We start from the raw sequence: 13928 nt of genomic DNA on the forward strand, positions 1-13928 counted from the left end.
AGATGTGCATGTCAGCCAATGCAGACTTTACACCCACATTACAGGTGTGGGAAAAGCAAACAGTTTTTTAGTGTCATAGTGAAAATGCCTTTATTTTGCAACGGAGCAAGGAAGCACCAGAAAAGCCACTTAACACTTTGTTCACATTGATTTCAAATGACCTTGTTCCAATATGTACATTTCAAAACTGTGTTCTTCTATCTGTTAAGGACACAAACTATTTATGGGGGGGGTTAGATATGGTGCCCTACATTCTGGGTTATATTGCTTTTTGTATCACAACCTGAATTTAGACATTGTATCTATTTTTACCCTTCCAAAATATAACAATATTTCCTGAAGAGTCATTGTCTGGTTATATTCTAGCCAGGAAGAATGCTGAAAACATCCTTCTTCTTAACTTTTATTATAACCAGGCTGTTCTTTCCAACATACTCCAAATTGGGGTTATATTGTAAAACTATTTTCAGGTGGTTTTTATTTAGCTGTAATATTTGTTCCAACTCTCATCTTAACAGGGGCAGTTTTGTCTTATCTTAAATATACTGCGGTTTTGTAGACTGAAAATCACCAACCGAGGAACAGGCATAGAAATGGTATGCATAAAACTAGTGTAGGGAACCTTAGGCCCTCCTGATGTTGCTGGACTACACAACTCCCATAATCTCTACCTAGCATGGCCAATAGCCAGGGATAATGGGAGTTGTACTTCAGCAACATCTGGAGGGCCAAAGGCTCTACACACCTGGTATTTTTAAAATGCCTTATTTCATGTTTACATATTGGTTTTACTGCAACGTGCTCACATCTTTCTTCCAACTAGTCCATATGTGTGCTTAGGAAAACAACTTGTGCTGAATTTAACTCCCACCTCCCCCTTAGCCAGGCATCTACGGACATCAAGTCTTCCTGGGACAGCTTTTGACAGAAGGAATCTAAATGAGAAGTGCTAGCAGAACTCCCTCTGCGCTTTGTCCTAATTGTTTTCATACTATCTTGCTCTGCTTTAAAGCAAAATCGTTCACAGAGTAACTTGTATAAACACACTCTGAATGTAAATATACACTTAAAAGACTTAATTCCCACTTACCGTCTGATGATATACTTTGGTTTTCTAGCCCCCCACTTTCTTTCAGTGTGTCTTGTGTCATTGACTCCTCTGTTCTCCACGACAACGTTCAGAGCTTATCTGCTATTTGTTCTTATTGTAGGAGACTTAATACAGTGGTGCCTCGCAAGACGAAAAGAATCCGTTCCGCGATTCTTTTCGTCTAGTGGTTTTTTCGTCTTGCGAAGCAACTCCATTAGCGGCTAAGTGGATTAGCGCTATTAGCGATTTAGCGCTATTAGCGGCTTAGTGGGCTTAGCGGCTAAGCTGTTAAAAGGCTATTAACGGCTTAGCGGCTTTGAAAAAGGGGGGGAAAGCGGGGGGGTGGCGAGACTCGCAAGACGTTTTCGTCTTGCGAAGCAAGCCCATAGGGAAATTCGTCTTGCGAAGCGCCTCCGCAACGAAAAACCCTTTCGTCTTGCGGGTTTTTCGTCTTGCGAGGCATTCGTCTTGCGGGGCACCACTGTACCAAGATGAAGCTCTTTTGAACTGTGTTAAAACCTTTCAAATACATGCAGTCGATCTGGATTATTGTTTTAATTTTTGTGGGGGAAAGCAGTCCAACACAGCTCATGCATGAGTGTAAAGGACTTCTGCAACTGGACTCTTATCTCCTACAGCACCATCTCCACAGATTCTCCAGAACAGATTTTTTGTAGGTGGATGGAGACTAAGATTATGCCATCTTGTGCAATGCTGAATTTCACCCAACATCTTTTGAAAACACCATTTCTCCCCCTAGAAAATTATAGTTCAGTAACTCACAACATTCTTGTTTGTATCAGTCTGAAGGTGAGGCAGGGGAGTTGTCATTGGTTAAGAAAACAAAAAACAAAAAACCAGCCGGTGAGGATGAGGTAGTAACATTTTAGGGCAAGGTAAAGTACTGGAAAAGGAAGTAGGAAGGTTCAGGACATATTTAGGTAGATGGTTTGAAAGCATTGGTATTTACGCAGTACCTGCAATTTACACTTATTTTCCTTACGCAATCACAGCTTTAGGCAGTTTATTATGCATATATGAATAGAAAGGGACTCTCACTTACTGGGATCTGGAAGCCCTTGTAAGGTTTTGCAGGGCCATCCAAAGGCTTTTCCTTTGCAGAAACAGCTTTTCAAGCTCTGCACCTTGCTTACAGGGTCCTGGGAATGTTGCACAAAGCCTCTGGTAGGCTGCAGAGAAATCTTGGATGGCAGAGGCTGCTCCTCGGATTGTTCTGATTTCATGCTATTTTTTGCATATGGACCCCTAGAACCTCAGTGTACATTATACAGCGGAACCGTACCCACCCATAACAGTGCACAGAAAAAGGTCTACTTGCCCTTTCAGACCAATTAGGTATCATAATCCCATGGCACTATTGATGTAAAACGTAACCTATGCCACCACGGGCTCTTGCTGGTCTTGTTGGCCAAGTGCATCAAATGTTATTTCCTTCTCAATGTAAATTCACAGTTCTTAAAAGCCACTGCAGAATGCAATTCTTCAGAGCAGGGTAGAGATCCTGTGCCCCCCCCCCACCTAGATGTTATCTGGCTACGACCCCATTACTGAAAATGCTGGCTGGGGCTGATGGAAGGGCCACAGGTTCCTTACCCCTGCTTCGAGGTACATAGATATGAAGGCTGAGCAGATACTGGTAGAGCAAATGTGCAAAAGAGGTGATTTGATGCTGGAGGATGGCAGGCGGCACAAGCTTCAGCTTACAAACTAACTACATCTGGTCACCAGGGTTTCTTTTAAGCATACTAGCCAGTCCCTGTGATGAAGCCCACAAAGGTTTGTGCCATACACTCTTGGGAAGAGAATACCACAAAGACCTGGTCTCTTACCAGCTGAAATTACCTTCCAGGCTGCTTAAAGGTAAAGTAGAGTAATTTCCTTTCCCGTTCCTCTTAACTCTCTGAACTGCAAACCGCCCTTTGCATCAAATGAGAACTTGACATTGAAGGGATGTCCTGAAACACTCTTTGATAGTACTGAACAATTATGTGGTTAATGTATTCACTAATATTCAAAGAAACAGAAGTGATTCCCTCCATTATTTCATAATACAGTTATGCCTATCCCCACTGCTGCACCCCTTCTGCAAAAGGCCTTTGAGTCACTTTTTGTAGCTTTGCACAAGCACGCTAGGTGACAGCACACCACTTTGCACTTGTGTCCGCGTCTCAGGCTTGTGCTTTAAAGCGAATACGAGGGCTCGCACAGTCCTGCGGTAGGGCGCGCTAATGAGACGGGATGAGAGATGAAAAGCTTCTCGCTCAATATTTTCCGCCAGCGGGTGACCAATCTGAAAACAGAAAGTAAGAAATGAGATCCTTACATTTAATAAGGAGACTAACTGTTTGAAATTGGAGGCTGGTTTCTTAATCAGCTCAAATTCAAGGAAATCCACTTCACATCACAAGTAAAACAGGAAGAGCAATTTAATTTCACTCCAGCAATTAAAGAACAAGGCAGTGTGGTCAGTCGCTTTCTTTGCCAGCCCAACAGGAAACTAATCTGCAGCCAACCTGGGGTATCAGGTTCAAGTGCAATTACTAACAGGGTAATACTGCCTCCGATAACATTCAGTGATACAAGACACTTTTGATAGCATTTCAAACTCAACTCCAAAACCAAAACCTGGATGTTCTAAATACTTGGCAGGGCCGACTGGCAGGGCTGTAAAGGGAAATGCAGACTCTGTGAGCAAGTGTAAGGAGGTGTAATTAAGAAAACAGAAAGGGATTTGCTAAATGTTAATTATGAAGTTATTGCTTCAACATGTGCCAAGCTATGTAATTTGGCACAGCTGAGACATCTAAATAAATTATATAGAAATAAATGAAAAGCAACTATTGCCTACCAAGAAAGGGTTTATTTCTCTTTTGGCCATTAGTGCCGAGGAATTCTGTATTTGGGGAGAATCCAGAATGTTCAATTGTTACTATCTTCAGGCTTATTTTCACCTCTGCTGTGGCATAACCACTCCCCACTCTTTGCTGAATCTTATATCTAAATTTTAGTACTCTGCTGAAATCACTGACCCTCCTCCTCATCCATAAGATTACTGATCTTTGCAGGGTTGTGGATCTAAAACACACTGTCCAAAGCTCACTGCTCCAATTATTTTGAATAGCTTCTAATTCTAACTCTTGCCTCTCATATTTTGCTCACAGCTCACCTCTGGTGGTTCATGAAAATGCATATGGCACTTCTTTGTGTTAGTAACAATGGCTCTTGTGGGGAAGATTCAAATAGTAGGACAGGGAGTTTTGATTATACTGGTGAATACACAGAACAGGACCTTCTCAGCGGTGGCTTCCCCGTTCTTGCAATTAGATTCCACGTGAGATAAGGCTAGCCCCATCGCTTGTTAACTTTAAATTGGCCTTAAAAACTTACTTTTAAAAACATGGCCTCTGTAGGCCATTTTTGTTTTACTGTATGTTGGCTAGTGTACATTGCATCGTACTGGATATTTAAGTGCTTAATGATTTTATTTTTGGATTTGCATTGCATACAGTTCTAAACTGCTTTGAGAAGCATTTTAGCCTGAAAAGCGGTCTAAAAGTCTAATAACTACATTTACTAGCCCTTGGGTTCCAATTAGAAAAGAATGGCATCGGCTGCCAATTAGCTTCCGGGCTAAGTGTGAGGTGCTGGTTCTAGTGTACAAAGTCCTATACAGCTTGGGATCAGGATACAATAGTCTCAACCCTTTATATATTCTACTGATCATTATGTCCTTCAGGAGAAGGCCTGTCCCCTTACTATATAGGAATCAGGCCTTTAATGTGGCAGCTCCTACTTACTGGAATCCTGCCCCGCTCCTACACCCCAGCAATTAAAGACTGGACAGGCTCCATTGTTTTATTATTTATTTATTTAATAAATTAAAAGAATGATCTTATGCTTTGCCAGGGATCATAATGATTTAATCCAACACTGATGGGGGATGGCCAGAAGGGGTTCAACAGAAGAAGATACTCTGTGTTTTAAACTATTACCACCCTGGCCTTTGAAGTTCTCAGCATGAGTAGGGATGTCACGTTCCCTTTGCCCAACAGCCAACTTGCTAGTAGGCAGAAGCAAGTTCAGCAAGTATATTATTCCCCAACACTGTGGTGTCAAAATTAGATGTTTATGGCATTAAAGACTGGAATTCACCCAATTTGTAACTGGAAAAGACTGCAAATAGTTTGCATTATATATGAATCTTATACAGTGGTACCTCGGGTTACATACGCTTCAGGTTACATAAGCTTCAGGTTACACACTCTGCTAACCCAGAAATAGTGCTTCAGGTTAAAAACTTAGCTTCAGGATAAGAACAGAAATCGGGCTCCGGCGGCAGCAGGAGGCCCCATTAGCTAAAGTGGTGCTTCAGGTTAAGAACAGCTTCAGGTTAAGAACGGACCTCCGGAATGAATTACGTACTTAACCCGAGGTACCACTGTATTAGATAAGCATTTCCCATGAAGAACAGTCAAGATGCTATCTTGCACACCTAGTTTTCCCATTTATACATTGCAGCAAAAGGCAATTTACCAGCCCTTCAGCAGCAAATGAATTTCAGAGTGACCCACACTCAATTAAAAATAAAAAAATATTATATAATAATGATTAAAACTGAAACAATTGGTTAGCAGATGGATGCTATAAAGACAATTTGTTTCACAATTAGGCAGATGTAGGCAGTCACTAAGAGTAGTAGGGAGATAGTAGAGGTCGTTATTATTTCAACTGTCTGCTTGCTATGGCACCGAGGGGTTGCTAGGTTGTTGTTTTTCCCCTCCTAATCTTGCTTTGCATTGGTTAAAAAGGATTCTCATTCAGCAGCTATCTTAACATCTGCACAAATACAAGGTGAAGGAGAGTGACAGCAGTGACCAGCCAGATGCAACAAGAGTAACGGATGGAAAAAGAAGGTAGAGGCAGCATATCAGTCAGGTGCGGGGAAGCTCTGGCTCTCCAGATGTTGATGAACTACAACTCCCATCATCCTTGGCCATGCTTGCTAGAGCTGGTGTGAAATTTAGTTCAGCAACATCTGGCAGGCAAAAGGCTCTTGGTACCCAATATATATGTTTGCACTAGGTGGAAATAAAAGAGCCCTGAACATACAGACCCAGCCTTTTGGCAAAAGCGGAGAAGCACATATATGAATAGTAATGAGCCAGGACACAATCCCAATTAAAACTGGCTTCTGGCTACTGACTGCTCCAGATCAGCAACATCAAGCATGTATCTGAAGAGTTACATACATGGCAGAGTTGAAGCTGAGCGCTCCAGCTTCAGGACCCAACATTAGCTCCTTAGCAGAAACGGTGCATGATTTTCTGACCAGAGTTGACAAGGACTGTAAACACTGCTTCTAAATTTTGCACGGCAATTCCTGAGGGCCTTGACGTGCCATTTAAAGGATAATTAATGAATACATTAAAAGGATAATTATTATGGAGTTTAATATAGCAGGCAAACTGATCATTAAGGCTTAGAGAGAATTCTTGTTGTGTTCATTACTTAAGAATACCACAGGGATCTGATATTTACCACCACTTTGTACACTATTGACCCTCTCTGTAGGTTCTCACAATAAACTTTGATTTACAAACACTTAATTACGGATATAAAGTTTGCCTGAAATACAGAGCATCCAAAGGGCTTTAGCACAGATTTAGTGCATTAAAATGTGTGATCTCCAGTGTTGCACAAGCAGGCTTTTGCTCACACTATGGGACTTCGCTTCCCCCCACCATGCAGCTCATTGAGGACCCCCAAAATTTGCTCCAGAGTGCCAATCCATGGGAACTGAAAGGGGGGGGGGAGGAGGAGGAGAAGGGAAAGCCAGTTCTGCTGCTGTGCTAATACCATGCGGTATCGTCCATTGAGATTAACAATCCATTGCCATGCTTTCCTTTCTTTGAATTATTAGGATGATATGTACATGCTGGCTATGCAAAAGCAAATGTTTTTTTCTACTCCTCCTACCCATCAGTTAGAGTCCAGGGTCATGTAGAGTCCATGGTCTTCTAACACATGACTCTGCTCAACTTTATAATCATAGTAAGATTATAGTAGTATATTATGTTTATATAATCATATTAAGATTTCCTAGTTCCACCCCATACCTTCTGCAGTTAGGCAGGTAACAACTAGGGAGAGACAGAAAGGTTTTCTCATTCTACAACACCAAAAGATGAATTTCCATGTAATTTCTCACAATGCTGCAAAAACCTTTTTTAAATTATTTATTTATTTATTTAACTATTGCTTTCTTCCTTCCCTGCTGATTGAAGAGGTGAAGACAGATGGAACATTTTTAGAGCACTGGGGATGGGTTGGAAACACACCCATTGCATTCAATATAAATCTACATTAGTTTTTAGTTCTAGGAAGAAAGATCCTGCTCTGTAAATTGAGGGTGTCTCAGTTTCGTTGAGAAAAAGCCAGCTATAGATAGTGCTCACTAGATATCGCCTATGATGCTAATCAGCACACACAATCTCTGGCGCAGCTTTGAAACTTAAAAAAATTCAGGGGGAAAACATATAAGTGAACACACTTACGTATAGGGCTTAAAACCTTTTTAAAAAATCAGATAGTCTTGCTGGAACATGACATTCTACATGATTCTATGCAGCAGATTTCCTGCATCTGCAAGGGGTTGGACTAGATGACCTTTGGAGTGCTTTCCATCACCAGGATTCTCTGAGAAGAGCAAGAAATCTGCTGCCTAGACTCATGGAGAGAATAATAACGTCTCCCCATATTTCAGCAGGCTGCCTGCCTTTAATACCCAGCCATTTGATGACTGAAGGACACTGTTCCTGACAACCCTGAAATCACTGGATGAGATTATGTTTTAACTGTTTCAGAACATTTTTTGTTTTGTTTTGTTTTGTTGTTGCAACTTGGGCTCCTTTGGGAGGAAGAGGCAAGGTGTAAATAAAATAACATAATGTTACATAAATAATAGTTAAATCACTATAGGCAAGGGGTAACTGTAGAATCATAGAATCATAGAATCATAGAATCATAGAATCATAGAATCATAGAATCATAGAATCATAGAGTTGGAAGAGACCACAAGGGCCATCGAGTCCAACCCCCTGCCAAGCAGGAAACACCATCAGAGCACTCCTGACATATGGTTGTCAAGCCTCTGCTTAAAGACCTCCAAAGAAGGAGACTCCACCACACTCCTTGGCAGCAAATTCCACTGTCGAACAGCTCTTACTGTCAGGAAGTTCTTCCTAATGTTTAGGTGGAATCTTCTTTCTTGTAGTTTGGATCCATTGCTCCGTGTCCGCTTCTCTGGAGCAGCAGAAAACAGCCTTTCTCCCTCCTCTATGTGACATCCTTTTATATATTTGAACATGGCTATCATATCACCCCTTAACCTCCTCTTCTCCAGGCTAAACATGCCCAGCTCCCTTAGCCGTTCCTCATAAGGCATCATTTCCAGGCCTTTGACCATTTTGGTTGCCCTCCTCTGGACACGTTCCAGTTTGTCAGTGTCCTTCTTAAACTGTGGTGCCCAGAACTGGACACAGTACTCCAGGTGAGGTCTGACCAGAGCAGAATACAGTGGCACTATTACTTCCCTTGATCTAGATGCTATACTCCTATTGATGAGGCCCAGAATTGCATTGGCTTTTTTAGCTGCCGCGTCACACTGTTGGCTCATGTCAAGTTTGTGGTCAACCAAGACTCCTAGATCCTTTTCACATGTACTGCTCTCAAGCCAGGTGTCACCCATCTTGTATTTGTGCCTCTCATTTTTTTTGCCCAAGTGCCCCTAAAGGACCAGGTGCGCAGCCTGGGAGTCATTTTGGACTCACAGCTGTCCATGGAGGCGCAGGTTAACTCTGTGTCCAGGGCAGCTGTCTACCAGCTCCACCTGGTACGCAGGCTAAGACCCTACCTGCCCGCGAACTGTCTCGCCAGAGTGGTGCATGCTCTAGTTATCTCACGCTTGGACTACTGCAACGCGCTCTACGTGGGGCTACCTTTGAAGGTGACCCGGAAACTGCAATTAATCCAGAATGCGGCAGCTAGACTGGTGACTGGGAGTGGCCGCCGGGACCATATAACACCGGTTCTGAGAGACCTGCATTGGCTCCCAGTACGTTTCCGAGCACGATTCAAAGTGTTGGTGCTGACCTTTAAAGCCCTAAACGGCCTCGGTCCTGTATACCTGAAGGAGCGTCTCCACCCCCATCATTCAGCCCGGACACTGAGATCCAGCACCGAGGGCCTTCTGGCGGTTCCCTCATTGCGAGAAGTGAGGCTACAGGGAACCAGACAGAGGGCCTTCTCAGTAGTGGCGCCCGCCCTGTGGAACGCCCTCCCATCAGATGTCAAAGAGATAAATAATTACCTGATATTCAGAAGACATCTTAAGGCAGCCCTGTACCGGGAAGTTTTTAATATGTAACGCTGTACTGTTTTTAACACTGATTGGGAGCCGCCCAGAGTGGCTGGGGAAACTCAGCCAGATGGGCGGGGTATAAATAAAAAATTATTATTATTATTATTATTATTATTATTATTATTATTATTATTATTCCCCTTATTTTTTAAAAAGTTGCAAATCATTGTTTGTTGTTATGTGTACAACATGCAAATTATAAATACAGACTCATATCCACTATAAAGTTCAACTAGAATTTAAACCTTATGCCTCTCGTCACTAAGATCAGCACTTTTCCATTTTGAATTCCTGGCATCTGTCCTAAATCCGTAACAGAACCACCCCAACTTTGTAAATAAAAATGCTTCTCATTCAAAGCCATTTTCAGAAAATAAGTAATAAAAGACACAGTACCTCCAGCTCTAGAGCTTCAGCCAGTAGCTTCCGTGCATTCTGCCTAAGCTTCTCTGTCCTGGGATTACTCCTCACTTCTATTGAGGGTCTATTTGAATGGTCTTTGATGAATGTTCGCCACTCAGTATACACTTCTTTGGCAAGAGCGGCCACATCCTGATCTGAATGCTTGCGCATCTTGTTCACTGTATGACCTTGCAGAAGATGAAAGCAACACAAAGTCTTAGCACACATTAATACATACTAGTATGAATGAAGCTTCTATAAACTGAGGGCAAGCTTGGAAGGACCTGGAATCAGTAACATGGGTGAAAAAGACTTGCCATGAGATGGAATGACATTTGGCTGCTTTGCCAGCAGTTTCCAGGCCAGTGTTATTTCCACCAAAGCCTGCTATAAGCCCAGAGATTTAGCACAGCAGTTATGACAGCTGGAACATCTGTATACATCTTCACTTCTCTATAAGAGTTCTTGACTAATTCATTGTATTTAAATATATTTAAAGCTGCCTTGGTAACTTTGGTTATTGCTAGAGGTATAATGACCAACTAAGACAGCTAACATAAGATCAGTGAGGGCAAAGAGTGGGGAAAGGTCTTTAACATGGACATTTAAAATGCCAGTCAGGTTTAAGCTCACATTATTTATATATATATATATTCAACATGCCAAGCATTTTTAAAATGAGCACAACTGATAGGTCTCAGTTTATTCAAATGAACCACATACATATTTCCAATGGAAACTTAAAAAAAGAATGTTACCTATTTTTGTTGAAAGTAAAACTTCTTTGGAGGGTATTTTCTTCTTTAATTCCATTAAGGCTTCAATTAGATTCTCCTTAGACTGAACTGAAAGCTCTAGCATAGATTTCCATCTTTTTATATCTTCTATAACCACAACTCTCTGCAAAGAACAATCATCATTAGGAGACAGAAAGAGGCACACATAACTTATTTCAGATAAATGTACTGTATTCTGTGTCAGCTAATATGATTGCTATTGACTTATGAATTATTAAATATGACAGGTAGACTAAGTGCAGGAAACCTAGGTAATCCAAACAGACGAATACTTGTTTCACAGTAAGTCCCTGATGTGAAGCAAATGAGAGAAATCTAGAAAGCAAAATAAACTCATTAGACTGCCATCTTCAATCCACTTACTATTCTGAAGTGAGTGTTTTAAGCAGGGTTTTTTAAAACAAAACCAAACATGAAAACACCTCATTGTATTGTCAACTACCAGCTCTTATTTTTCATCTCATCCCAATGTAAGGTCATCCCTGCACTTACCAAATATTTTTTTCAAGCCACAGCCCATCATACAAATTCTTCATTCCAAATCTCAGTAGGCCAAACCCCTCAAGCAAATATAACGCCCCCCTCCTGACTTGGTCCACTGTAAGCGAACTTTTTAATTCACTGATGCAGCGCTTTTTATTGTCAGTCTTTACATGGACTTCTTGCAGTTTCTTCACCACTTTGGACCCACTCCTTCTACCAGGAGAGGGGAACCTGTGGCCCTCTAGCACCTGCTGGACCCTTAACTCCCATCAGCCCCAGACAGCATGGCCAATAATCAAAAGATAATAATAATAATAATAATAATAATAATAATAATAATAATAAAATTTTATTTATATCCCGCTCTCCCCAGCCGAAGCTGGGCTCAGGGCGGCTAACAACAATCAAATAACCAAATAGTTGAATAATCACACATTCTAAAATATTTCATTATAAAAATTAATTAAAATCAAATTGATGGCAACCAAAATACTGTGCAGGTTGCCAGAGGAGGGAGTCAGGCTGCGCCCTGACCAAAGGCCTGGTGGAACAACTCTGTCTTGCAGGCCCTGCGGAAAGATGTCAGGTCCCGCAGGGCCCTAGTCTCTTGTGACAGAGCATTCCACCAGATTGGAGCCGCAGCCGAGAAGGCCCTGGCTCTAGTTGAGGCCAGCCTAACCTCTCTGAGGCCTGGGACCTTAAGGATGTTTTTATTTACAGATCGTAGGTTTCTCTGTGGGGCATACCAGGAGAGACGGTCCCGTAGGTACGAGGGTCCTAGGCCGTATAGGGCTTTAAAGGCTTTAAAGATGATAGATGCTGTAGTCCAGCTCATCAAAGTAAAGTGCATCATCAAAGCAGTTTCACTGAAGCTTTTGACTACCGCATTAGGACCTCTCTAGCAGGAACGGTTTGTAAACTGCATGCACAGTGTCAGATCCATCCCCACAGCACCCTCAAGCCTCTCCTGAAGGTGGTGGTGGTGGTGGACCCTGCTGCATGTGGTTAAGGCGTATAAGGCTAAAGGGAAAGGGGGAAGAAAGGGCAGGGAAGTCATCTTGCACCCAACCACTTCTGCCCACATTTCTCTGGATCCAACCCATACTATAAAAAAATGTGTTTCTGACTACTAGGGAACCTTAATAGTTCACTGTGCAACATGTTAATTAATGATTTTGTTCCAACGACTGTGAAGGGACTAACCACACCCACCCAGACCCAAGTACATATTGCCCTATAGGATTTTGTCCCTACCTATCTCTCAAAATAACTTCTGCTTTGCTAGTACTTTTTTATTTCATATACTGCCCTTCATCTGAAGATCACAAGGTGGTTCACAACATCAAGAAATGAAAGGAGAACACAAAATACAAAATAAAACAAAAAGAAACCAATAACCCTCCTCCTCTGCTTGACTAAGTTTCGCCTTCCCTATTTGTACGCTCAGAAACACTGTCAATCTATCTGAAACAAAAGGACAGCCATAACATATTACAGTAGACATTTAATGAAATTAGAATAATTTGGGCATATCCAATATCTTACCTTCAGAGATTCTATAGTAGCTTGCTTGTAAATCTTTTCTCCGGGATCTTTCTCCTTAGGGTGTCCTTCAGTTCTGGGTTTTCGTATAACAAACTTATCCATAACACAGTCCTTTAAAGAGACAGAAGTCACTGAATGGAGCAAAAAGACAATTCTGTTTCAAAGGCTGGGTGTGTGCATGTGTGCACACGCACTGTACAATTATCTTCTTCAGTAGAACATCTGGGGTTGATACAGAACTTGCAGCTATAACGAACACATCACAGTGCCCATTAATATGAAGAAAATGGTGATAGCAGGAAAGGAGTGGGGGAGGAAAGAGACTTTCATACTCTAACTGGCAGCTTGGAATAAAACCACAGAATCTGAGTTAATAATGTGTAACAACAGAAGACAGAGAAGAAAATTGGGTATCAGACCACAAGTACTCAAACCTCTCAGAAGCAGCAATGGTTTGATGGAGACCAGGGGTTAATATCCTTCAAAGATGGGACTGTTTGGAGTCATGCCCTCTGTTTTGGACGTTGTTCCTCAACTATAGATTTGAGAGGGCCTCCTATTAGCACCCAGGGTAAGAGGGCGATCGGTTAGCTACTATTCCTTCCTATATTGCAAGCCGACCAGACAATAGAGAAAGGACGAAGAACATTCACAATGCAGGCTTGATGATCAAAGCGAGTTAAAAGGCAGGCAATGCTGTGAAACCCTGAGAAACATTATGTCCGAGAAGGATGGGGGGAGAGACCACGGTCTGAAGCGCCTGAGCTCAGGGCAAGCCTCTTACGTCGAAGGAATGGTGGTGAACTTGCGGTGGACTCACCTGGGAAGGAGCAGCACTCGCCCAAAATGCTTCCCGGCTGCCTATTAGCTTCCGGTATTGCAGCTCCCATCCCGCCTCCAGCCTCCCCGAACTACATTTCCCGGCAGGTCTTGCGCCGCGCTCTGTCTTAGCTCTCACGATGTCTCCTCTTCCAATCACGCGCCACTAAGTCATTCATGGAGGCAGCCTATTGTTTTTTAAGGGTGATGGCTACTCAGAAGTACGTCCTGTTGAATTTAGTGGGGCTTACTCCCATGTAAGTAGAGCTGGGATTGCAGTTTAAGTAGCACAACACCCATCACGGAGATGGAAGCTGCATGGTTCCTTAGAACTCCCCCCCCCCAAGGGAGA

The 13928-nt window shown here is 42.3% G+C and overlaps 1 protein-coding gene across 4 annotated transcripts; it reads right to left on the bottom strand.

Annotated features, from left to right (window-relative positions):
• Positions 1-233: 233 nt before the first annotated feature.
• Positions 234-13899, bottom strand: TCEANC2 (transcription elongation factor A N-terminal and central domain containing 2). Of its 4 annotated transcripts, none has more exons than XM_028733409.2 (5): positions 13578-13899; positions 12758-12888; positions 10691-10832; positions 9927-10120; positions 234-3401 (listed from the first exon to the last, which is right to left on the bottom strand). In XM_028733409.2, exons 1-5 carry the CDS (start codon positions 13645-13647, stop codon positions 3213-3215), a joined length of 726 nt encoding a protein of 241 aa, XP_028589242.2. In that variant the 5' UTR covers positions 13648-13899; the 3' UTR covers positions 234-3212. The 4 variants fall into 4 exon arrangements, with proteins under 4 accessions (XP_028589242.2, XP_028589241.2, XP_028589245.2 ...); XM_028733408.2 differs by having other exon boundaries at positions 12758-12868; positions 13578-13897; XM_028733412.2 differs by lacking the exon at positions 13578-13899 and adding an exon at positions 13542-13560 and having other exon boundaries at positions 12758-12868.
• Positions 13900-13928: the final 29 nt, after the last annotated feature.

This window comes from Podarcis muralis, chromosome 5 (assembly GCF_964188315.1).
Source record: "Podarcis muralis chromosome 5, rPodMur119.hap1.1, whole genome shotgun sequence".
NCBI classification, from domain to species: Eukaryota; Metazoa; Chordata; class Lepidosauria; order Squamata; family Lacertidae; genus Podarcis; species Podarcis muralis.